The sequence below is a fragment of the Manis pentadactyla genome, chromosome 5 (assembly GCF_030020395.1).
Source record: "Manis pentadactyla isolate mManPen7 chromosome 5, mManPen7.hap1, whole genome shotgun sequence".
NCBI classification, from domain to species: Eukaryota; Metazoa; Chordata; class Mammalia; order Pholidota; family Manidae; genus Manis; species Manis pentadactyla.
The window spans coordinates 150,645,663-150,672,166 of NC_080023.1; the positions used below are offsets into that span (position 1 = coordinate 150,645,663).

General features: G+C 44.9%; 1 protein-coding gene across 2 annotated transcripts in view; it reads right to left on the minus strand.

Annotated features, from left to right (window-relative positions):
* Positions 1-26,504, minus strand: part of TGM6 (transglutaminase 6) — a 39,522-nt gene that overhangs the window by 7,810 nt on the left and 5,208 nt on the right. For both annotated transcript variants that reach the window (XM_036906104.2, XM_036906188.2), the window contains exons 2-10: positions 20,339-20,512; positions 19,561-19,803; positions 18,713-18,831; positions 17,328-17,456; positions 15,716-15,893; positions 15,054-15,192; positions 12,723-12,826; positions 12,404-12,646; positions 8,842-9,183 (exon numbers count right to left, since the gene is read on the minus strand). In XM_036906104.2, coding sequence (XP_036761999.2) covers positions 8,842-9,183; positions 12,404-12,646; positions 12,723-12,826; positions 15,054-15,192; positions 15,716-15,893; positions 17,328-17,456; positions 18,713-18,831; positions 19,561-19,803; positions 20,339-20,512 — 1,671 coding nt within the window. The remainder of the gene's footprint in view (positions 1-8,841; positions 9,184-12,403; positions 12,647-12,722; positions 12,827-15,053; positions 15,193-15,715; positions 15,894-17,327; positions 17,457-18,712; positions 18,832-19,560; positions 19,804-20,338; positions 20,513-26,504) is intronic.

Below are 26,504 nucleotides of genomic sequence, written 5' to 3' on the forward strand. Positions count from 1 at the left end.
AAAAAAACCCTAGACACAGACCTTTTTCCTTTTACAAAAATGAACTCAGAATGGATCATAAGACTAAATGTAAAATGTGGAACTATAAGCCTCCTAAAAGATAACATAGGAGAAAATCTAGAGGCCCTTGGTATGGTGATGACTTTTTAGATACAACACCAAAGGCATGATCCATGAAAAAAAATTGGTAAGTTGCACTTCATTAAAATTAAAAACTTCTTCTCTGTGAAATCACTGTCAAGGGAGTAAGAAAACAAGCCACAATTTGGAGAAAATGTTTGCAAAGACATATCTGATAAAGAACTGTTATTCAAAATATACAAAGAACTCTTAATTAAAACTCAACAATAAGAAAATGAACATGATTAAAAAATGGGCAAAAGATCTGGACACTTCACCAAAGAAGATATACATATGCGTATGAAAAGATATTCAATATTACATATCATTAAGTAATTGCAAACTAAAGTGGGATACTCTACATACTTAATAGACTGGCAAAAATACAAAATACTGACAACACTACATCTTGGAGAAGATGTGGAGCAACAGAAGCTCTCATTCATTGATGGTTTGGAATGCAAAATGGTACAGCCACTCTGGAAGACAGGTTGGCAGTTTCTTAGAATAGTACACATACTCTTAGCATACCATCCATCAATCCTAGTCCTTGTATTTACCCAAATGAGTTGAAAACTTGTGTTCACACAAAAACCTGCATATGGATGTTTATAGCAGCTTTATTTGTAATTGCCAAAACTTGGAAGCAACCAAGATGTTCTTCAGTAGGTAAATAGATAAATTAACTGTGGTACATCTATGTAAAGGAATACTATTCAGTGGTAAAAAGGAATGAGCAAGAATTGGAGAGGAGATAAGATGGCAGAGTAGGAAGGCAAGGCAGAAACCTCCTCTCATGTACACACCAAGGAAGCAACTACAGCAAGTACAAGTAACCCTGAAAACAACCTGAAGACTGCAGAATAGTCTACATCTGGTAGGGAAAAGAAGACCACAGTGAGAAGGGTAAAGAGGCAGAGCTGAGATTGATTGGGACCCAAGCCTGTCACCCATCCCAGGCCACAAGTGGAAGGGAGAGGAAGAGTGGGGAGAGAATAAGTGCTCAGGAATCCTGCACATCTGGCCCTGAAGATATGCTCAGGAAACATGAGTCCACATTACATTGGCTTTGGAGATTAATGGGGCTGGACACAGGGAGGCTGAGACTCCTGTTGCTTTTGTGGAGGACAGGGACACTTCATTGGTTCTGCTGAGACCCAACACAGAGACAGCAGTTTGAAAGATCTACCAGCAGTGGGAAGGGTACCAGAGAGGTGGGGGTTGGAGGAAGCACTCCCCAGAGGAGGAAGGGCAGCTGGATGAGGCTCCCCAGGCCCTCCCTCAGTCCAAAGGAGCCAATTCCAAAAGCTCCATCTCCCTTTCTGGTCACTCAGCCCTCTGTGCACTTTCCTGTGCATCTGCCCAGCCAGGCTTGCTCTGCCCAGCAGTGGTGATACTTTGCTGCCTGGCAGCCAGAGGGAGGACACTCTCCCAACTTTTCTGGCCCTCCTTCAGCCCAACTGATGAGATGCTCAAGCTGCCCATGGAAGTCAGCTCTAAACTCTCCAGCTCCTTTACTGGTGGCTCAGCCCTGAGTCACACTCCCCTGCACACCCCCACTGCCCAGCCCAGCAGCAGCCACCATTGCTTCCTGGCAGGCAGAGGGTGGCCCTGCCCATAAGGAATCCCAGAAGAAGTCCCTCCTAAGCCACAGAGGCAAGCTGTCAGCTTTTGCTGACAGAGATCAGTCACTGTTGGCAGACGGCCAGAAAGGCAGGCCTGCCAACAGTCCACCAACATCAAACGTGGCTCCACCACAAAGGAGAAGCAGGCACTGGTAAGCAAAGAGTCTTGAGCTTCTGGGCACCACCAGATACCTTTTTCAGAAAGCTATTACTCTCTAGACCAGGAGGTATAGTGGATCTATCTAATAGAATGGAAGAAATACAGAAACCCAGACAAAATGAGGAGGCAGAGAAATATGTTCTAAACAAAAGAATAAGACAAGACACCAGAAAAAGGGCAAACACAGCTTAGCAATCTTCTTGATAAAGATTTCAAAGTAACAGAAATAAAGACGGTCACTGACCTAGGGAAAAGAATTGATGATCTCAGTGAGAACTTCAACAAAGAGAACATTTGAAAAATATCCACTCAGAGATGAAGAATGTAGTAACTGAAATGAAAAATACAATGGAGGGAATGAACAGTAGACTGCTGGAATTGAGGAAGGGAAACTCCATAAGGCTATTGGTAGATTTCTTGGTAGAAACTTTACAAGCCAGAAGGGAGTGGCATGAAATATTTAATGAATTAAAATGGAAGCACCTACAACCAAGAATCCTCTATCCAGCAAGGTTATCATTAAGATTTGAAGGAGAGATTAAGACTTTCTCAGATAAACAAAGGTTAAAAGAATTCACCACCACCAAACCAGCTTTACAGGATATGTTAAAGGGATTTCTGTAGATTGAAATGTTCTTAAACCTAAATATTTCTCATCAGTGAAAATAAATTTACATTAAAGGTAGTAGACCATTACTAAGCAAGTATGAAGTTAAAAAAGCAAAAGTACTAAAATCAACTATACACTAAATCAAAGGATACACAAAAGATGTAGATTATGACATAAAGTGTGGAGGAGGAAGAAGAATAAAAATAATACTTTTAGATTATGTTGGAAATAGAATAACCATCAATTTAATATAGACTGTCATATGTTTAGGAAGCTATGAACCTTACGGTAACCACAAATCTCAAGCCTATAATAGATACACACAAAAAAATTAAAGAAAAAAGGAAATTCAAGCCCAACACTAAAAGAAACCACCAAATAACAAGAGAAGGGTATAAGAGAAGAAGAATGGAACAGTGAGAGACTATAAAAACCACCAGAATCAATAAAATGGCAATATGTATATACCTACCAATAATTACCTTAAGTGTAAATGGACTAAATGCACCAATCAAAAGATATAGGATGGCAGAATGGATAAAGAAACATGGTCCACATCTATGTGCTGCCTCTAAGAGACTCATTTCAGACCTAAAGACATACATAGATTGTAAGTGAAAGGATGGAAAATGATATTTCATGCAAATAAAAGGGAGAAAAAAAGCAGGAGTAGCAGTGTTTTTATCAGACAAAGTAGACTTCAAAACAAAGAAAGTAACAAGAGACAAGGAAGGACATTATTACATAATGATAAAGTGATCAGTCCAACAAGAGGATATAATAATTGTAAATATCTATGTGCCCAACATAGGAGCACCTAAATATATAAGACAAATACTAACAGACCTAAAGGGGGAAACACAGCAGCACAGTCATATTAGGGAATTTTAACACCTTCACATACATCAATGGACAAATCATCCAGACAGAAAACAAATGAGGAAACAGAGGTGTTGAACAACACATTAGACCAGATGGACTTAACAGATATCCACAGAACTTTCCACCCAAAAGCAGGAGGATACACATTTTTCTCAAGTGCACATGGAACATTCTCCAGAATCACATACTAGGACACAAAAAGAGCCTCAATAAATTAAAAAAGATTGAAATTGTATCAAGCATCTTTTCAGATCACAATGATATGAAACTAGAAATCAATTACATGAAGAAAACAAAAAAACCCCACAAACACATGGAGGCTAAACAACATGCATCTAAATAATCAGTGGATCAATGAACAAATCAAAGAAGAAGCCAAACAATACATGGAGACAAATACTGTCACAGAAACACAACAGTTCAAAATATGTGGGATGCTACAAAGGCAATTCTAAAAGAGACATACATAGCAATACAGGCCTACCTCAAGAAACAAGAACAATCCCAAGTAAACAATCTAACCTCACAGCTAAAGAAACTAGAAAAAGAAGAACAAATGAAACCCAAAGTTAGTAGAAAAGAGACACAATAAAGGTCAGAGCAGAAATAAACAAAATAGGGATTAATAAAACAAGAAAAAAAATCAATGAAACTGAGAGCTGGTTCTTAAAGAAGATTAACAAAATAGGTAAACCCCTAGACTGATCAAGAGAAAAAGAGAAAATACACCAATAAACAAAATCAGAGACAAAAAAGGAGAAGTTACAACTGACACCACAGAAATATAAAGAATTATTAGAGAATTCTATGAAAAATTATATGCCAATAAATCAGACAACCTATAAGAAATGGATAAATTCCTAGAAATGTACAGCCTCCCAAGACTGACCCAGGAAGAAAGAGAAAATCTGAATAGACCAATTACCAGTAACAAAATTGAATTGGTAATCAAAAAACTCCCCCAAAACAAAACCTGGAACCAGATGGCTTCACAGCTGAATTCTACCCAACCTTTAAAGAAGAGCTAATGCTGATCCTTCTGAAAGTATTCCAAAAAATAGAAGAGGGGGAAATATTTCAAAACTTGTTCTATGAGGCCAGCATCATTCTAATACCAAAACCATACAAAGATGCTACAAAAAAGAAAATTATTGACCAATATCCCTGATGAACATAGATTCAACACCCCTCAACAAAATATTAGCAAACTGAATTAAAAAATACATGAAATGGAGGATCCATTATGACCAAGTGGGATTTATTCCAGGGATGCAAGGATGGTAAATCAATCAATGTGATACACCATATTAACAAAAAGAAGGATAAAAACCATATTGTCATCTCAATAGATGCTGAAAAAGCACTTGACAAAATTCAAATCCATTCATGATAAGAACTCTCAACAAAATAGGTATAAAGGGAATATACCTCAACATAATGAAGGCCAGGTAAGACAGACCCACAGCTAACATACTGAATGATGAAAAACTGAAAGCTTTCCCTCTAAGATTCAGAAAGATTACAAGACAAGGATGTCCACTCTCATACTTTTATTCAATATAGTGCTGGAAGTCCTAGCCATGGCAATCAGACAACAGAAAGAGATAAAAGGCATCCAAATTGGTAAGGAAGAAGTAAAACTGTTGCTATTTGCAGATGACATGATACTATATATAGAAAATCACCAAGGACTCCACCAAAAACTATTAGAACTAATAACTGGGTTCAACAAAATCATGAGATACAAAATCAATACACAGAAATCTGTTGCATTCCTATACACTAACAATGAACTAGCAGAAAGAGAAATGAGGAAAACGATGCCACTTGACAACTGCATCAAAAAGAATAAAATACCTAGGAATAAACCTAACCAAGGAGTTTAAAGACCTATGCTCTGAAAACTATAAGACACTCATGAGAGAAATTGAAGTAGACAGAAGTAAATGGAAATCTATCCCATCTCATGGATAGGAAGAATTAATATTGTCAAAATAGCCATCCTGCCCAAAGCAATTTATAGTTTCAATGCAATCCCTATCAAAACACCAATGGCATTTTTCAATGAACTAGAGCAAATAATCCTAAAATTTATATGGAACCACAAAAGATCCTGAATAGCCAAAGCAATTTTGAGAAAGAAGAACAAAGCTGTAGGTATTACACTCTCTGACTTCAAGCTATACTTACAGTAATCAAAAGAGTATGGTACTGGCATAAGAACAGACCCATAGATCAGTGGAACAGAATAGAGAGCCTGAAATAAACCCATAGTTATATGGTCAGTTAATATATGACAAAAGAGCCAGAATATACAATGGATAAAAGACAGTCTCTTCAATAGATGGTGTTGGGAAAACTGGACAAGTACATGCAGGAGAATGAAACTGGATTACTTTCTAATTCCATATACAAAAGTACCTTGAAATGGAATAAACACCTAAATATAAGACAGGAAACCATAAAACTCTTAGTAGGAAACAGGCTCAAATCTCTCAAAAATAAGCATGAGCAATTTTTTCTGGGCATGTTTTCTTGGGCAATGGAAACAAAATAAAAAATGAGTAAGGGGGACTACATCAAACTAAAAAGATTCTGTACATCAAAGGACACCAACAACAAAACAAAAAAAGCAACCCACAGTGTGTATTCATAAATGATTCATCCAGTAAGGGGTTAACATCCAAAATATATAAAGAACTCATATGACTCAACACCAAAAATACAAATAACCCAATTAAAATATGGACAAAGGACTAAATAGACATTTTTTTCCAAAGAAGAAATACAGATGGCCAACAGGTACATGAAAAGATGCTCCACATCACTAATCATCAGGGAAATACAAATCAAAACCACAATGAGATATCACCTCACATCCAAGAGAATGGTCACTATCCAAAAGACAAGAAATAGAGAGTATTGGCAAGGATGTGGAGAAAAGGGAACCCTCCTACACTGTTGGTGGGAATGTAAATTGATGCAGCCACTGTGGAAAGCGGTATGGAGGTTTCCTCAAAAACTAAAAATAGAACTACCTTTTGACCCAGTAACTTCACTTATAGGAATTTACCCAAAGAAAACAAGATCAGTAATTCAAAATGATATATGTACCCCTATGTTTATTGCTGCATTATTTACAATAGCCAAGAAATGGAAGCAAAGAAAGTATCCATCAATAAAAGAATATGTAAAGAAGATGTGGTACATGTACACAATGGAATATTATTCACCCATAAAAAGGAAAGATCCTGCCATTTGTGACAACATGGGTGAACCTAGAGGGTATTATGCTACATGAAATAAAACAGTCAGAGAAAGACAAATACTAAATGATTTCACTTATATGTGGAATCTAAAAACAAAATAACACAAAACGAAGAAAACAGCAGTAGACTCACAGACACTGTGAAGTGACTGGTATTACTATGGGGGAGGCATAGGGGTGGGTGGGTGAAATAGATGAAGAGGCTAAAGAGGCACAAAATCTCAACCATAATATACATTAGTCACAGGGATGAAAGTACAGTATAGAAAATATAATCAATAGTTCTGTAACATCTTTCTATGCTGACAGTAACTGCACTAGTTGGGGTGGGGACTTACTAACAATATATAACTGTTAAATAACTATGTTGTATACTTGAAATCAATATAATTTTGTATATTAACTATACTTCAAGAACAAAATAAAAAATATATAATGGTCAAATCACTATGTTGGATACTGAATCCATTATAATATTGAATATCAACTGTACTTCAATAAGAAAAAAGGAAATAATCCAGCAAGCCATAAAATCTAAGGACATATTTCTAAGTGAGAGAAGTCAATCTGAAAAGGCTACAGACTGTATGATTCCAAATATATGACATTCAGGAAATGACAAAGCTATGGAGACAGTAAAAAGACCAATGGTTGCCAGGTGTTCGAGGAGAGGGACCAGAGAGCGAAAAGGTGAAGAAGAGATTCTGTCTGGTGTTCTGACATGTGTCATCACACAGTCATCAGAACCCACAGGGTGTACAATGGAGAGTGAACCCTAATGTGAACTATGGATGTTAGCTAATAATAATATACAGGTATTAGCTCATCAGTCGTAATAAATGTACCACATCAATGCAAGGTGTTAATAATAGGGGAAATGGAAGGTGGTGAGGGGGTATATGGGAACTCAGTACTTTCTGTTTTATTTTTATGTAAATCAAAACTAGTAAAAATAGCCTATTAATTTGAAAAATTATAAATTTTAATAAATTACATTTTAATAGATGTTTTGGTTCAGTAGTCCCATTTTTGTGAATCTCTTTTAACAAAACAGTTGAAAACCCAGACAAAAAAAGGGATATTTTTAAATCAAGCTGTTTGCTTTCAAAAAAATAGCAATAAGCTGATAACTATTGAAAAGAAGGGAAAAGATATATCGCCATACATTTATTTAAAGATCACACATTTATTATGTGATGTGAATAAACAGCTTACAAAAATATTTAAATTACAGTGTAATGTGAAGAGAGCAGGGCACCAATGAGTGTTTGCGATATAATTAGAACTGTTTTCAAAAACCAACAGGCATTTAAATTTTGGAAGGAAAACGTGTTAAACAATTTGTAGATGGGTGGCAGGATCATAGGCGATCTTTCTCTTGTCTGCCCTCTAAATCTTTAGTGAATATGTATTACTGTTAATATGAAAAAAGCCAGGAGAAAGTGTATGTTAATTGATATTTCCTTATAAAGTGTTATTCTGTGATGATTTAGATTTTGTGAAAAACAAATAACAAAAATGTGAAAAATGTGTGACACCTCATTCACATATTTTCACATCCTGTCAAAACACAAACTTCACATACCAGAAAGTGGCCCAGAGGAAAAGTTTCGCTGTTTAATTGAATCCTCAATTCAGAATGTCTGTGAAGAGAGGAAGGAAGAGGGAGAGGACGGGAGGAGAAGAGAGAGAGGGTGGTCCTGGAGGTGGCCCCTGGTGAAGGTGGAAATCTCAGGACAGGGCCTGGCACAAGTCAGCACTTAATAAACGTCACTTACTGGTCCATCCCTGTCATACAGAACACCTGGAGCCAGATGGGCTGCAGGAGTTGTTGGATTTTAGAAAGGCAATGCACAGCATACTCCATATATTGGGAAATGCTTCCAGGAGGGATTTATTCCGTTTGTAAATATTCACACTAGCTGGGATCATCTCACCATCGCACAAGTTTGCCACCAGATGATTGCGGACTTTCATTACTATTCTTATGCACCTTCTCTAAGCTGTTTTCTCAGCTGTGAAGTGGGCACAAGAGGCAAGGCACTGAGCAAATGCTCAGAAATAACCCCACCTTCCCGGGAATGAATGCATTTTTACATTATTCCCGAAGTCCGGGCCCCACCGCTCCTGGACAGGGGTCGGGATGGTCCCACCGCGCAGCGGGCGGCGCTCTTACCTTCTTCAGGCCCCAGCCTCACGGTGTGTGATTCGTGCAGGATCTCTGCCACCGGCCTGCGGGTGTAGAGGATAGTGGCGCCGCTCAGGTTGACTCGGATCCGCCGAGCCCGGGAGGTGAGGTTGGCCAAGCACAGGGCCAGCCTCAGGTCGTGGCCCAGCACGGGCGGCTCCAGCATCTTGAACTTGCCGGTGATGCTGGGCTTGGTGGCGGGCTCCAGGAGGGCGTCGCGCCGGAGACCGCGGCCGCCGGCCCTGCGCAGCCGGGCCCTCCTCCCGGGAGCTTCCACGCTGAACAGCTTCTTCACGGCCTTGCTGTACACCAGCCTCTCCTTCCGGGACCCTGTGGGGCATCGCGCATGGTGAGGCCCCTGTTCCTCCTGCACCTGTCCGGGGCCACCTATTCTCATTTCCCCTCTTCTTTAGGCAATACCACCACCGTTCCTTCACCATGTTAGCCCACCAGGGCTGTGGGAGGTCTCAGATTGGCAGTCCAAGAGCCATGTGCAGACCTCAGTTACAGGCACTGCGTTTGATTCTGGGATCATTTAAGTGAATTTTAAATCAGTTGCCAACAACTTCAGATAAGAAAATTTCACATGAAAATATAGATTTGCAGCTTCTCTGACAACTGGGTCTGAAGTCTCTCATGATAATGATAGCTGACACTTTGTAGACTTACTCTGTGCCAGGCACTATAGTTCTAGGTACGGTATTTTTCCTTCTCGGAGGTAGGTACTATTGTCATTCTGGTTTTACAGATGAGGAACTTAATGCATTGAGAAATAAAGCAACTTGTAAGGGAGCCAGGATTTGAACTCAGGCAGTCTGCTCCAAATTCCACGTTCTTGAGCATGTTGCCTTCCCTCTCTCTGCACAGCAGTAATGGTTTCCCGCTAAGTAGTGGCTGCTCTCTCTGGTTCTCTGGGGTCCCCACCCTGTAATTCCCACTGGACTTGCACTCACGGGGTACCATCTGCAAGGCTCCCACAGACATGTGCATTTAGGACCCCTGATCTCCCACTCCCTGTTGCTACCACAGACCTCTCTTTTGACCATCAGACCAATACATGCAACTGGACAGCTGCTCCCCTCCTCTTGCCCCAGGATGTCCCACAGGTGCCCCCAATCCAACCAAACATGCCATCTTCTGCCTGGCAGCACTTTCCATCTCAGCAAATGGCTCCACCATTCACCCAATGTGCAAGCCAGAAACTATGAGTGTCCTTAACTCTTCCCAAACCCTCACCACCCACAACTGATGAGTCTTCAAGTCCTGCCGAACATCCTCACTGATCTCTAGACTCTGTCCTCTTCTCCCATCGACCACCATATAAATCACCTCACCATCAGGTCTGTGTACCATCAGAGATAGTGGATTTTTATTACTATTATCATTTCTTAGCACCTCCAAGCCTCACTTTTTCCCCCATCTGTACAGTGGAGACAAGAGGCCCACAGGGAAGGCACTGAGTACAATGCTCAAGAATGTCCCCTCCCTCCTGGGAATGTGGGCCTCACCGTCTGCTCCAGTCCTTTTTCCACCCCTGTCATCACCAAATCCAACTGTGATGGTTCCATTTCCCTACTTGAAACCAGTGGTGTACCATCTCCCACATGGCCCCTTCCCATACGTTATCCCCGAAGTACCTTAATACTGTGTGGCCAGGGCTTGAAGGGACCCATATGGACCTAAAGGCTCTTTAACATCTCAAGTTTTATTATTAAAATGTATGTGAACTTTGCACTCTACTCCGTAATGTATCCATAATATATTCAATATATAACTATATCACTATAAAAATCTTTCATTTCCCTACCAAAGAATGTAATGTCACTTTCTTAGGGAGACCTTCTCTGACCACCTGGTTTATTTTTTAATAGCTTTATTCATGTATAATTCCATAATATACAATTCACTCATTCAAAGAATACAATTCAGTATTTTAGTATATTCTCTGTCATGTACCCATCACCACGATCTAATTTTAGAACACTTCATCACCCCAGAAAGAAACTCCATAACCATTAGCAGTCACTTCCCATCCCTCTTTGCCACAACCCCAGCCCTAGGCACTACTAATCTAATATCTAATTTGCTTATTCTGGACATTTCATATAAAAGAAACCATAGAATGAGTGGTCTTCTGTGGCTGGCTTTTTTCACTTCATGTTTTCTAGGTTCACCCATGTTGCAGCATATATCAGACTTGATTCCTTTTTATTGCTGGATAATATTCCATTGTGTGGATATACCACATTTATTTACCCAGTTGGGTTGTTTCCATTCTTTAGTTGTTTTGAATAATGTTGCCATGAATGTTCATGTGCAAGTTTTTGTGTGGATGTTTGTTTTCATTTCTCTTGGCTATGTACCTAGAAGTTCATCTGTTGGGTTGTAATGGTAACTCTGTGTTTAACATTTTGAGAAACTGTCAAACTCTCTTCCAAGGTGGTTGCACCATTGTACATTCCCACCAGCAATGTATAAGGGTCCCATACATCCTCACCAACACTCATTGCTGCCGCCATGTGCACAGTGAGGGCTGGTGCAGGAGAGGTCACGTGGGTTGAGAGCCCCAGCCACCCCAGCAGCCCTGTATGAGGAGCCAGACATGCTCCCGCCAACACCGTGTGGAGCAGATGAGCCATCCTAGCTGAGCACAGCCCAAATTGCTGACCCACAGAATTCTGAGCAAATAAACCATTGTTATTTAATCTATAGAACCACCTGGGACATTTGGGTTGTTTGGCAGGTTCTGGATGCCACAGGTGCTCCAGGTGGTTCCAGTTTGCAACCAGAGCTGCAAACCACCATGCTACAGGTAAGAGGATGGGTGAAGGCATCCAGAGTAGACCATGCCCCTCGTTTACAGCAGCCTCCTGGGTCACTGGCTTATGCTTAGGGATGGGGAGGAGACAAGCTGTGCTTCAAGTTTGAACCTCAAGTCTTAAGTACTAAATAACATTGTTTTGATGGGCAGAAATGGCTGAAAATAGATGGATCAGATCACAGCATTGCTAAGGGGCCTGTTATTCCATGGGAAAGAGCAACTTTTACAGTATAGCTGGAGGCAGCAACTAGAAAAGACACCAAATGTGCAAGCTCATCAAGAAATACCAACAAAGTACTGGTGACCACAAATTAGTAGCCATAGTATAGGCCCTGGCTGGTGATAAATGGGAGCTGCTATTATTGTTATTATTTTGAACTTTGCCCAGTGCTATGTTTCCTAAGGTGTCAGAAAATAATACTTGTTACTACCATCCTTATTATTAGTAATTATTATTGTCATATGTGAATAGACAGTGCCTGGCACATAGTAAGTGTTCAAGGAAGTGTAGCTATTATTATTAGATGTGGGAAATCTACTTACAAACAGAGGAAGCTATTTATATAAGCTAAAGGCGCTTGGCTCAAAAGCACAGAGACAGTGCTGAGTGAAGCTATCACCATCCTAATGCATGGGAAAGGGCCTGGCCCCAGGCCAGGCTGTGGTTGCCCCTCTTCAGCAGACGGGTCATCCTGGGGAGGCTGGTAGAGGCCTCCGTATTGCTCTTACCTTCTGGGTACTTGTAGAGGCCGGTGATGTCCACACGGGAGTCGCTGCCCACCGCCTTGGTGCTGATACATCGCCCGATCTTCTTCGTGTCTGAGTACACACGCTCCCGGCTCTTGTCCTCTTGCCAGAGCCAGGTGATGTAGTCTGCGTTGACCTCCGCAAACACGAAGGGGCCATCGTGGGCCAGGTGCACGTCACCCTCACGGATGGCAGTGACGGAGGCCGGGCCGCACCGGAACATGCCTGGGCAGGAGGGGTGGGTGTGAGCAGCAGGGTGAGGAAAAGCAGGGGTCTGGGACCCACCCACGGGAGCTTGTACCTTTGCTCTCCTCTTGGGGGGTGGCATCCAGGACCTGCCAGCCATTGTAAGAGGGGCCCAGGTCCTGACGGGCAAACCAGCTCTCATTCCAGACATGGAAATTCCTGCCACAGAGACGATGGAACAAGATTGCCTACAGTGAGCACACAGGCCCAGAGAAGGGGAAGTGGCACTGTGAGTCAGGCGCTGGGCTGGAGCTCTGCAGGCACACTGTGGCTGAGTCTTGTGAACTATTCATTCAACTGTATGAATGAGCACATATGATCTGTATATATGTAGCTATATATATGTATGTATGTATAGGTATGCATGTGTGTATATATTTCAACAACTTGTTATTCAGTGTAAGACAGAAGACCCTTGCCCTCATGGGCTTACATTCTAACAGAGGAGACAGACAAGGACACAGGCAGTTAAGTAAGCAGATAAATAAAACAAATGCATGTGACAATAAATGCTGTGAAGAGAGAGATACTTGAGTAGAGAATGACTGCTGGAAACCTACTCTAGGTAAATGTTGTCTAAGATGAGACCAAGTGAGAAAGGATTAGTTATAGAAAGAGGGAAGGGAACAGTGTTCCAGGGAAGGAAGAGCATGTGCAAAGGCTCTTGAGACAAAAAAGAGCTTAGGAACAGAAAGTATGTACATATCTCTGGGCTATAGCTAGCACAGGAGGTAGGTAGCATGCAGATTTGGTAGAGCTCTGTAGGGCTTGGTAAGGAGGTTAGGCTTTCTTTTAAGTTTCCTATGTTAAAGATGAGAATATGAGCCTAGGAAAAGTGACATCATTTGCACATAGTCACATAGTAAGGAGGCAGCAGAGAAAAACCCTGGTTTGCCTGAGGTGGCATCTTTATGGCTGACCTTGGAACTCCTTTTTGGGAGGTAAGGGTCTTTGTTTGGGAAAATATCATGATAAGCACTTGGGGGTGAAAGGGAGGCACTAATACCCTGTGTGGTGACAGAGGCCCCAACATCAAAAAGAAGCGTCTGTCCATTGTGCATGAAGAGAGAAAAACGCAAGTTTTTTGGTGCTCCTGCAGGGAGAGGGAGTTAAGAAAACCAAAAAGAGAAAGGGAAGGGGAGAAGAGAGGCAGAGAGATGGGATGAGGGGGCACTGGGGGGCCGGAGCTCCTGGGCAAGCTCCCCTAGGGTGACTCAAGGACATTCCAAGAACAGGGATGCTGAGGCTGTGTACGTTTCTGTATTGTGTGCTCTTCACCGTTTCCCCTGCTCCTTAGAAAGTGGCTTTGTGGGACAACTTCACACACATGGGACAGACGTCAGGGCACGGTCATTCAATGAAGCGTTGTTTGTAAAGGCAAACATTCAGTCCATCCATGTGCAATGGTTAGATTAATAGTAGTTTCTTTGTACAATTGAAGGCAGACAAGGTTCATACCCCTGATCTTCCACTCACTAGCTGTGAAGTCACATCACTTAACCTCTCTGTGCCTTGAATTCCTCCTCTGTGACATAGAGATAAGGTTTGGGAACCTGCCTCACATGCTCACAAGGCTATTTGGAAGAGTACGTGGGTCAGTATACATATAGCACATAGGGTCTGGTTCACACTAGCTGGTCACTGAGTGTGGTGGTGTCATTTTAAGTACTACAAAAAATAAGGAAACTTTGTATGTACTTATTGTCAAGGGTATGAGCAAGATGAACAGTATTACATTATGCTGCCAATTTAAAGTGGGTAAAAAGTGGGGCAGAGAGGGGCCAGATGTATATGTGTGTTCTTGTACCTGCTGAGCCTCTTCCCGAAAAGAGTTGTAAGAAACCAGTCATATTGTTGCCTCCAGCGTGGGGGAAAGGGAGGCTGGAACCAGGCAGGGGAGAGATGTACACGGTAACCCATTTTGTACCCTTTGAATAGTAAAGAACATTAATGCATTCCCTACATTAAAATATTAAATTTAAATTAAAATTTTAAAGCTTGGTGTGAACAGTTTTGTTTGAGCTGGGGAAAGAGGTTGTCTCCCACCTGGGACACACAGCATGGTGCACAGGCAGCTGTCAGAGAAGCAGGAGCTGATACAGGTAACGATGGGGAGGGAATCTTGGCCCCACTCCCAAGTCACAGGAATCCTGGGGAGGGCTGAGTCCCACAAGGGGAAGCGGGGATTCAAGGCAAGCCCCCTTGACCTCTGAATCATGTGCCCAAAGACCCCTGCGTCTGAGAAGAGGAGTCACCCGCTCACAACCACCCCCAAGGCAGGGCGCCTCTTTCTCCTTCTGCACTCGCTCAGGTTCCAGCTCTGCGTCTGCCTTGGGGAGCCCCTCTGGTGGGCTGCGGGCAGGGACCCAACAGGCCTAAGACCCACCACATGCTGTCTTCTGTCCGGTCCTCCAGGGTCCGCCCGAAGAAGTCCACATATTTGTCCACACTCAAGTTCCTGTCCGTGTCATGGGCGGAGTTAAAGTTGGACACAACCCGTGTGGCGATCCCCAAGCACCTAAGGACTGAAGAGCAGGAGGCTGGCGTGGCTCCAGGGGCTGAGACCCTGACTTCAGGGTGGGTCTGGCCTTCTCCCCCGCTGCCCACAGCTCCTCTCTGTCTTTGTGTACTTTTCCAGGACTGACACTCCTGTCTCCACCCTCAGAAACACCTCCATCTCCTGTACACCCTCTCAGGGGATTTCTGGAGACATGACTGCCACCTCTATTTGAATAGACAGGCTCTTGGAAGCCATATATTAGCCATGTAATAGCCTGTTGATTTTTCTGAGGGGACTGGAGGCCTAGGGGACCACAGGAATTGCCCAAGGGCATTCAGTGAGCCTGGGTGGCAGAAGGAGGTGGGACTCCTGCAAAATAAAAGATCAGAAGTCATGTAAATGAACCATCTCATTTCTCTGGTCATTAACCAGGCTTCCAGCTCCCCATCACCAGTAGTGAAAGACTGGTTTGGGGGAGGGTCTGTGTAAATATTTGCAAATGAAGAAACATGAGGGTGCTGACTGGGGGTCCTTCTTTCCTTGGGTACCTGTGCACATGACTCCAGCGAAGACCCAGCACTGGCCGTATTTGACTGGCTTGAACCTGCTCTTGAACCACTTGTGCAGAATGGCCACACTGCCACGCCAGTGCAGCGGGCTGGTGCCACCACCATATTTGCCCTGCCACTGGCCTTGAAGGACACCCCGATCGTTGTTGCTGTTCACCTGGGCAGAGGAGGCCATGGGTCCACCACCAGGCAGGGCTTCCTTCTTCAAGAACCTTGCCATCGTAAAATCATCTCCAACTTTGGACCACCCAGTCATTTAGGGTCACCCCTTACTATTAAATTATCTGAAAATTGGGGGCATTTGCTATCTTGAAATACCTACTTTTTGGTACTATTTATCATTTTCAGTTATCTATCATCAAGATACTCTATTGTGGAAAATTAACTGTGGTTTTAGGGCATTTCCTGTTTTAAGTGATTTATTTTGGGGATTGTTGGTGGTATGATAACTATAGAGACAGGTAACCTACATTAAATGCCCACTGTGGACCAGGCATACTCTAAGGACTTTGTGCATACTACATTGATGTCTTTAAGGTTCTATTGCATTCCTATTTTTTTTTTATTCAGATGAGAAACTGAGATTTAGAGAGGGTTTAGGGACTTTCTCAAATCACACACCAAGTTATCAAAAGGTGCAGGAGACGCCCAAGTTCAGGACTTTGACTGGGAGCCGGTACTGCTGTCCCCGGGGCTGTACCACTACTGTTTGGAACTGATCGCTGCTTGTGGGTCTCTGTGCTCCGACTCTCTCTGAGGTCTGGAGGAATGCAGAGAACCAAATATGGGATAAACAGCTTTGTCCATTTTTGGCATCCCAGCTACCCACCCGTTGACCATAACACCTGCTTACTACCGAGAGAGAGCTAGGAGGCCCTCTGGGTGCTCTTTGAGGAGGGAGTGGTGAGTAACAGACTAAAGATGTAGAAGTGGGTCTGTGACCCCTTCCCCTGCATCTGGGCTGGCCGTGACTGCTGTGACGCATGGCTGTGGCAGAAGTGATGCTGCATCAGTTTCCAGGCTTAGTCCTTATGAGCCTGGAAGCTTCCATTTCCTCTTTATTGGAAAAATTGCTTGGGGAGAAGCCAGCTGCTGTACCTGACTACCCTGAGACTGCCATGCTGTGAGGAAGCCCAAGCTAGTCATGTGGAAAGGCTGCACGGAGAGACAGAGCCACAGCTGGCCGGCTGCAGCTGTTCTAACCATCCCAGCCCAGGGACCACACATGAGAGTGAGCAAGCCTGTTGGTAGTCCAGTCCCAGCAGACGGGGCATGGGAGAGAACCAGGAACCACTGACTGGCAGAACCAAGGCCCCAGATACATGGTTTCATCAACCATCCAGACACCTGCAGCCATTCAGACACCCCAGTGGCAGTGTCCTGGGGGAAAGACAAGCCATCCACACAGTGCTGCGCCGAAGTCCCTGACAGACAAAACTGTAAGCATGGTAAGTGGTTGTTTTATACTGCTGAGTTTTGTGGTGGTTTGTTAGGCAGCAATGGGGAATTAACACAGGAGGTGATGGGAATGATCATTGGGTGTGGCCTGGGACCCCTGAGGGAGTGTCAAAAGGGTTGTGGGGCTCCTCACCATGGCACTGATGGTCCTGGAGACGTAGATGGGGTTGTGGCGGTGGGACACGTCAGTGGCTGGGTCATCTTGGTGACTAGGACTTCGGTCCAGGATGGAGAGACAGATGTTCAGGATGTCCTCCTCAAACTGTCCCCAAAAGGCTGCACTTAGAGACCAGAGCATCACCCATATTCCAGACCCTCCCATGACCCTCAGCTAGTCACTTGTGCCATGCAGGGGAGTTTGCTGACCCTCTCGGGGACATCACAGAGCATCCCCACATCTCAGAAACCCTTCCTTGAGGGGTTGCCATGAACCAGAAGCTCAACCTTAATCACGACCCTCCCCTGTTCAATAACTGCCCCTGGCCCCCCACTACTCATAGTTAAGTTTGTGGTAAATGGGTAACCCCACTGGGTGCTCATTTGGTTTACATGATTCTTTCAAATACATTTGAGTTAACAGAATATTTAAAAACTGGGGGATTTTTACATATAAATTAAGATTTCTGGTCTCTGGAAATTTGGAAAGTCTGGGAACCTGGGGTCACCTTCCCACATGCAACAACAGGTGGGTGCTGAGAAGTGGTTACCCCTTAGATGGACCCCAAACTCTCCTGTGTATCCCCCCTGCTCAGCCCCTGAGCCTTAGGTGCTTTCAGGCCCTAGCTCCTCAGCCTGACAGTCAAGATTCTTAACTTGCCTGGCCAGTCCTCTTCCAGTTGGGTGCCTGAGGCCAGGCAGACAGAACTCCTCCAGCAGAGCCAAACCACGCCCTGACTTCCCACCTCTGCTAAGCTCTGTCTGCTCTTCCCTCTGCCTGTCCAGATCCTGCCCAACTCTGGACATGTAGCCCTGACGTCATGACGCCTTCTGTGATGCCCAGGGTGGTTTTCTCTCATGCTCTTCTGAACTCTCCCTTGCCTCTCATCTCTGTCACTCTGACTCTCACCGACCCCTACACTGCACCTTGAATTGTAAGTGTTTATCTAAGCCAGTGGCCCTCCAGGGTGGCCCTGGACCAGCAGCAGCAGCTGGGGACCTTGTTAGCAATGCACATTCCTAAGCCCCAGCCCGGACCTACCAAATCAGTAACTCTGGGGATGGGGCCCAGCCATATGTGTGTTTTAAAGAGCCTGCCATGGAGTTTGGCTGCATGCTCAAGACTGAGAACCCCTGATCTGAGCTATGTATCCTTCCACAGCAAACTGTCCAAGGCACCCACCCTCCCAAGGACCCGGGGCAGCCCTGCACAACTGAGAGTGCTGAATGAGTGAATGAATGTGCTCTAGGTGTCATCCCAGCTTGTCCCTCCTGCGGAGACGTGAGCAGACAGAGGGGCTCCTGGGCTGTCTTTCTGCATGCCCCAGCCTGCATGCCCCATCTGGTGGTGCCCCTGGAGACCTGCCCGTAGTTCCAGCCCTGGGCTCGGATGTGCTTCTCCACGCCTCGGAAGATGATCCCGCTGTCGTTGAGCACATACTCCTGTCTCTCCTCCTCTGAGGCCAGAAACACGTCGTCCTCTGAAAAGCAGTCATCAGGCCCAGCGTGGGCTAGGGCTCTGGCCTTGCTGGCCTGGGGAGGGGGCTACATCAGGGAGAGCAGCAGAATGGTGCCTGGAGGCTGGCTGGGACAGGAGAGGGCAAGAGGGGGCTTGCCAGGCTCCCAGGCTGCCTCTAGGCAAGCCCCATTCCACCAGGCTGGCCTTCCCCAGGTAGGAATCAACTGCAATCTGGTCCAAGAATGAGGGATTTTAGGACTCCTGGTGCCCTTGGGTGATTCTAGTTGATGCCAACAGTAGCATCATATTTCTTCGATATTAATAAGAATATTGACCTCAGTATCGCTTATGAGGTACCTTGTACATTACAAGCATTAGTATGAATTATCGCCATACCCCTTAGAGGTGGGCACCACGTTATTCTCATATTATAGATGAGAACACTGAGACTTATGGAGGGAAGCAGCGGAGCCGGGACTGAACCACGGCTGCTCTCCCCTGCGGCGCCTCTCCTCCCACGAGGCTCCGTCCCTGCCTGCTGGCCTCTGCACACCAGAAACCTACGATTCCTGCCCCTCTGGCCCAGAGGCTCCTCCATAGCACCTGCTACCAGGTTCCTGTGCCCAGCGCCCACCTCTGCTTAGGTCTGACTCTCGTCAGGCTCCAGACATTCACCTCCTTGTTGCCTAACTGCCTCCTGGGCTCCAGCTGAGGGCAGGCCCACCCCTAGGACAGACTTGCCAGCTCTCACCTGGGCACCATGGGTTGAAAAGGAGAACAAATCTGCCCAGCTTCCGGTCACTATGTCTGCGGCGAGAGGAAATCCTGGTGCTCAGCAGGTAGCGCCCAATGACGGCATCAGGAGGGCTGGTGAGGCTGACAATCAAGGTGCTCCCGGTATGAGCCTCCTTTGTTGCTGTCCAGGATTTGCCCACTTCGAGCTCTGATGTCTGGAAAACAGCTTTGGTGCGGAGGGTCTCGGAAGCCTGTGGTCCTGGCAGAGAGGAAAGGGAATCAGGAGACCCAGATGCCCCTGGGAAACCCAGCTCCAGAGAAGTGGAAAAGCTACAGGCCTGGACGGCCAAACCCCTGAGCTGCTGGGATACTGCTGCGGGGAAGGACCTCGTCAAGACACAAGGCCAGAGGCATACTGGGGCCCACCTCAGCTGTCCTGACGGTCCCCTCATCCCCCCCACCAGCCACCTCCTGGATAAAAGAGAAAGGCCCTTTGAAACCATAGTCTGCCTTTTGTCTGTCCAGAAAAGAAAAGATTGGGCTCAAAAGTCCTGGATTCCTTGGTATGCAAGGAATTCCAGAGTTATCTCATCTCTCCCACTGCCTGCTGACAACAACTTTAAGTCATTCTCAGAAAGCTGTCATCAAAAGCCTCCAGGGTTTGGGGCTCAGCCCACTTACAGGGACTTGCTTCCCTTGAAGTCTGGGCTGATGACCACAGGGTCTCAGGTCACTGGTCACCAGATAAATCTTTCTGACTGTAGACCAGCGAAGGGTGCTGGTGAGCCAGTTACCTGTCTTCACTGTGAAGATGAGGGTCTCCTCGCTGTCCAGGGGTCTGTTCAGCTCCAATGTGAAGACGAATGTCTGGCCCCTGCGAACCACCAGCTCAGGGCCAGGGTACTCCCTGGTGCGGTGGGCAGCACAGTTCCTCAGCTGCTGCCAGTCCACCTTGGTGACTTTGACCCCTGAGCCGGGAGAGGACAGCAAGAAGCCGAGCCTTCAGCCCATACCTTATCCATGCCTGATTTGCCCTGCTATCTGCTTTGGCCTGCCAGTCATTTGCTCATGAAGCCACTTTCTGTCATATACAGTTGGTTCTGGTTATTCAAGGCAGTTACGTTCTGTAAAGTCGCTGTGAACCCTGAGTGAGCCAATACTGAGCCGTTGCTCAGAAGGGAAATATAGTAGGTTCCTGTGAGCCTCTGGTCACAACAACTTTTTCTCATCCAATCAGTACATAACCTTATTTTATATGTGTTTCTGTTAAAAGACATTTTATTTAATATATTGTTGATTCACTAACATTGAATTCATGGACAGCAGCACTACAGCTCACGCCTGAACGAAGCTCATCTGACACACTTGTTTTCTCTGTAAGGCACATCACAGCCTCCCCATGCACAGGAACCGTGCTTCAGCACTGCTGTGGGGCCGTTGCAAATGTGAAATCACCAACAAAAGGGACAAACATGCAAAAAACATAGCATTAAATGGACTGCGAAAGGATGCTTGTTCACAGTGTGAGAGTGAGAACAAGCAGAGTGTCCCCTCGCTCGACCTCAGCTGGGAGCATGCGTGGTAGGTGACTCTGTGTTTTACCAGTCTGTGCATGGCTATGAACAACCACAAAAGTGCCAAGAGTAGTGATTTGGAGTTTAAAATAAATTTTAGCAAGTAGGCCAGTTTGCAAACACGGAATCTAAATACTGGAACTGACTAGGGGCATTCTTTTTTCCAGGCTGCTGTCTGGTCCTTTGTTATATTGGTGAATGAGATAGATGTGGGCTTGCCCTGGAGAGATTCTTAGTGAGGCCACGTGGCTCAGTGGTTATGAGCACAGTCTCTGGGGTCAGTTGAAGTGGGTTCATATCATGACTTGCTCTACTGGCTAAACTATCTTCTGTTTGACCTCTCCGAACCTCAGTTTTGCCTTCCGTAGGGTGGGAAAAACAATATGTTGTGGGATTGATTGCAAGGCTAACTGATTGTCATTTAGAGCCCTTAGAATATGACAGTACGATAACTGATAGTTATATTCCAGATAAGCAAGGGTGACATTAAACAGGTGAGCTGACAAATAACTGTCATTTGGATACATGCTGTCAAGAAAAGGTACATGGAGCTGAGAGAGTGCATAACAGCGGGGCCTGGCCTAGTCTGAAGGCGCCAAGCCAGGCTTGCTTGAGAAGGTGGCACTGAATTGAATGGAATGTCTCCAGGGGAGAGGCGGGTGGGGTGTCCAGTCTCAACTCAACCATCCTCTACCTCCCTCTGTTCAGGGTTCATTCATTCAGGTGTCAAGCATCATGCTGGGTGCTACAGACCAATAGTCCATGGGAGAAATGCCAACCCTGGGGTGAGGCACTTGACAGTCCAGTGGAGGAGGTCAGCGTTAAGCAGATACATCTCAAACTTCTAAGAGCAAGTTTGACAAGAGTCCTCATGGCGTGGCATCTGTTTCCCCCCAAGCAAGTGATCCAGCAGACAAGGTGGGAGCTGCAACACCTTCTCTGGCCTAACCTCAGAAGTTATACCGCCGCCTCCACGTTCTGCTGCCGTTCAAGGCAGTTACGAAGATCTGCTCAGGCTCACGGGAGGGAATACATGCCACTCTTGATGAAATGGGCCTATGTCACATTATAAGAGCACAGGGGATGAAACGTAAATCGATATGACCATCCTATGAAACACAGTGTCACAGCTGAGAACTACTGAAGCAATGTCCCCAAGCACCCCCTGCCCCAGGGCACCTGCACTGGGCCCTTGGCTCTATTCTATTTGGTGCCCAGCACACAGAAAGTGCTCAGTAATTCTTGGCTGGACTATTGGATAGGTTTTATTTAATAAAACTTCCTATGAACCCATCACTTTTCTAAGTAATTTATAAATATTATCTCATTTAACCTCCATAAACCATGTGAGGGAATGTCATTATTATCCTGACTCCACAGATGAGGAAACTGAGGCTCAGAATCACACAGCCTGTGAGTGATGGAGCTGGGCATCTGGCCCCGAGTCTAAGCTTGTATGGGACCCCTTGGCTGTGCTGCCTTTTTGACCACACAGGAGTCACAGGTGCGGAAGTCCCAGACTCTAACATGCAGCATGGTCTCAGACCCTGGGCATCAGAGCAGTGCTCACCTGGGCCAAGGTCTGGAGACAGCCAGCCAAAATGTTTAGCTTTTGAAAGACTCTAGAATCTTCATCTAATCTTTTGGTTGGGGGAGTGGCAGATTATATTTTCCAAAGTGTTTGCAGTATTATCTCCCATTGCATCTATTGTTCCTGTAACATGGTGTTGATATGCCTCTCATGGAGAAGTGGGATATATATTCCCTCCCCCTGAATCTGGGAGAACTTGTGGCTAAGACAGGGTGATGCTTTGTGACTTCCAAGGCTAGATCATAAAAGTTGATATAGCTTCTGCCTGGTTCTCTTGAGCTGCTTGATCTTGGTTGGAATCCAGCTGCCATGACTTGAAGACAGCCAGATGGCCCATGGAGAAGCCCGAGTGGAGAGAAACCAGGACCCCCAACCCAGAGCCCACTGAGCTCCCAGCCGACAGCCAGCACCAACCTGGCAGCCTTGGAAGTGAGCATCCCGCAGGCAAATCCTCCAGCCGCCGGCAGGCTGCCTCAGCTGGTACCAAATGCAGCAGAGCCAAGCTGTCCCCACACAGGTCTGCCCAAACTGCAGGTTTGTTAGCAAGAGGGGGATTGTTGTTGTTTTAAACCTCCGAGTATAGGGGTGGTTTGTTACATAGCAATAGGTGACTGAAGCATGGAGGGATCCCCAGTAATACCTGGGATAGAATTTTCTGACAAGCCCAGTAAGGTCAGGACTCAAGGTTAGATTTAATTAGATTTATGTAGTATCAGTAAATGTGACATATCTTTCATATCCAAGCTTGGGTTGTTAATTTGTACCTGCTAAACTTCTCAACATGAAACTCTGGTATCTGGATAAATCTTTAGGACCCTTCTTCAGTAATAACATTCAGCTCTTCTTTCCAATATGCAAACCCTAACTCAGAGCTTGGGTAAGGCTGTCCCAGTTGAGCCACCTGGCCCCCAACTATAATAAGAAGAATAAGTCAAGAGCTAATATATGTAATACTTACCATGAGTCAGACACTATCATCTGTGCTTTACATTTGTAAACTCACTTAATCTTAACAACAACCTTGTGAGATTAATACTATTATCACCCCAGTTTTAAAGATTAGGAAACAGAGACACAGAGAGGTTAAGGAACTTGATGAAGGGCACACAGCTAGTAATAGTAGTTCCAGGGTTCGATGCTCTCCTGCCTCTCTGATCAAGGGCTGAGACCAGGAATTGTCAAATCTTGAGTAGTCAGGTTGTAGAATGGAGAAAACACAGGCTTTGGAGCCAGACAAACCTGGACCCTGACCACAGTTCTGCCATCTTTTATGTATCCTTCGGCAAGTCATCTCAACTCTCTGAGTCTCAGTGTCCTGATGTAAACAACAGAGGTAAGGATAGCACCTATCCTACAGGATTTTAGGAGTCAACCGAAAAGACTGCCCCTATAGGACATCCAGTGGTGTGGGTATTTGGCAATGTCATTTTCATTCATCTCTCAGGGCAAGCACCTTTGGAGCCCTGAGCCTTATCTGTTTATCTATCTATCTATCTGTCTATCTATCTATCTATCTATCTATCTATCTATCTATCTATCTATCTATCTATCTATCTATCTATCTGTCTGTCTGTCTGTCTGTCTGTCTGTCTGTCTGTCTGTCTGTCTGTCTGTCTGTCTATCTATCTCTATCATCTATCTATCTATCTATCTATCTATCTCTATCTCTGTCTATCTATCTATCTATCATCTATCTATCTATCTGTCTGTCTGTCTGTCTGTCTGTCTGTCTATCTATCTATCTATCTATCTATCTATCTATCTATCTATCTATCTATCTGTCTGTCTGTCTGTCTGTCTGTCTGTCTGTCTGTCTATCTATCTATCTCTATCATCTATCTATCTATCTATCTCTATCTCTGTCTATCTATCTATCTCTCTCATCTATCTATCTATCTATCTATCTATCTATCTATCTATCTATCTATCTATCTATCTATCTGTCTATCTATCTATCTATCTATCTATCTATCTATCTATCTATCTATCTATCTATCTATCTATCTATCTATCTGTCTGTCTGTCTGTCTGTCTGTCTGTCTGTCTGTCTGTCTGTCTGTCTATCTATCTCTATCATCTATCTATCTATCTATCTCTATCTCTGTCTGTCTATCTATCTATCTATCTATCTATCTATCTATCTATCTATCTATCTATCTATCTATCTATCTATCTATCTATCATCTATCTATCTATCTATCTGTCATCATCTGATAAAGTGCAACAAGACAGAAAACATGCGCTGGAGGGGCCACAAGGCAAGATCACCACAGAGATGTCTGAGGAGCCCAAGCACCAGACATGAGCAGAAGAAGCCTTTGCAATGGTTCTGCCCCAGTCACAGTCAGACTGCAATGATGAGGGGGACCCTGGGCAGGCGCTGCCTGGCTGGGCCAAGTCCAGTGTTGGTGATAATCATAAAATGATGACTATTGTTTTAAGCCACTCCCTTGGGATGATTTTTATGCAGCCGCAGTGCAGAAGAATTTCAAAAACCACACTGGCTTTTTCTATATCAAAAAGGAGAGAAAGAAAGCACCTTAGAACAGATTTTATTTGGAAAAAAATCCCTTCAGTGACCTTGTTTACTTATACACACTTACAGGCACCAGATGCCCACTCTTGGGGGAAGGAAAACAGGACCTTTGTGGCCAAAGCAGTTCCTCTGAGTCCTGCCTGGTACGTGAAACTGGGGAGAGGTGGGAATGTTTATATAAGGAACATTTCTGGAGGGAAAGAATGGGGCTCCTAAACTCCTGTCTTTTGAGGTTTTATATTAATGGAATTTTTTTGGTAGAATGAAGTGGTTTTGATTGAGGTCTGCTGCTATCACTCAAGTTTACTTTTCCACTCTGTCTCTTCTTTTGAAATGCAAATAATAGATTCAACCATCTATCTGAAATCTCCATTTGGTGGGCTTCTAGGCAAATCCAGCCTAAATGCCCAACACAGAACTCTTGATTTCTTCCCCACCCCATCCCTAAATCCCTGCTGTCCCTGTCTTAGTGGAAGCCAGGGAATCTGGGCTTCCTGGGGCCCAGGCTCAAACCAGGGAATCTTCTGTGATTCCCCTTTGCATCCACATTCCTTATCCAATCCATCATTGAGTCCGGATGCACCACTTCCAAAACCTGCCCCAAATCCATCAATCATCTCCACCTCCACCGCTACCCTAGGCCAAGCTCCTCACAGCTCTCTTGTCTAGACTGCAAGAGCTTTCTAACCAGTGTTCACTTATGAGGAGCTAAGCTGCTACAGTCTCAATACCCAAGCCTGAGCTCCATCAAAAAGGCTATTCCTGGCTTGGCCTTTGCTGGAAGGCCTAGCCTGGCATCAAGCTTAGGGGATAATGACCGAACATGTGAATGGGAACTTACAGAGCTGACACGTGTCCCAAGCTTGGAAGCTCCTACAGCCGGAACAACAGTGTAAGGGGACCTCCATTCACTGCCAATTCTCCCATTTGAAAGTAGAACCGAAGCCTTCACACTGAGTTAGTCCTGCAGTTCTTGGGCAGGAACAGTCCCAGAACTTTGAGCTCAGGTGGCCACTGTTTGGTCTGCAAACCCAGGCAGGAAGCCCACTCGCCTGGTGCAGAGGCTGTCTCACCTACCAGCGGAAGAGCTGGAAGGGCCTGTAGAAGTCCAGGTCTCCATTTCACCGACAGAAACTGAGACCCAGAGACGGGAAGAAAAGTACTTCTTGCTACCTTGGATCTGTAGCTCATGGAGTCAAGCCGCAGCCTATGCAAGGATAGGCCAGAACAGGATGCAATTGTTTTCCTAGGGGATGAGT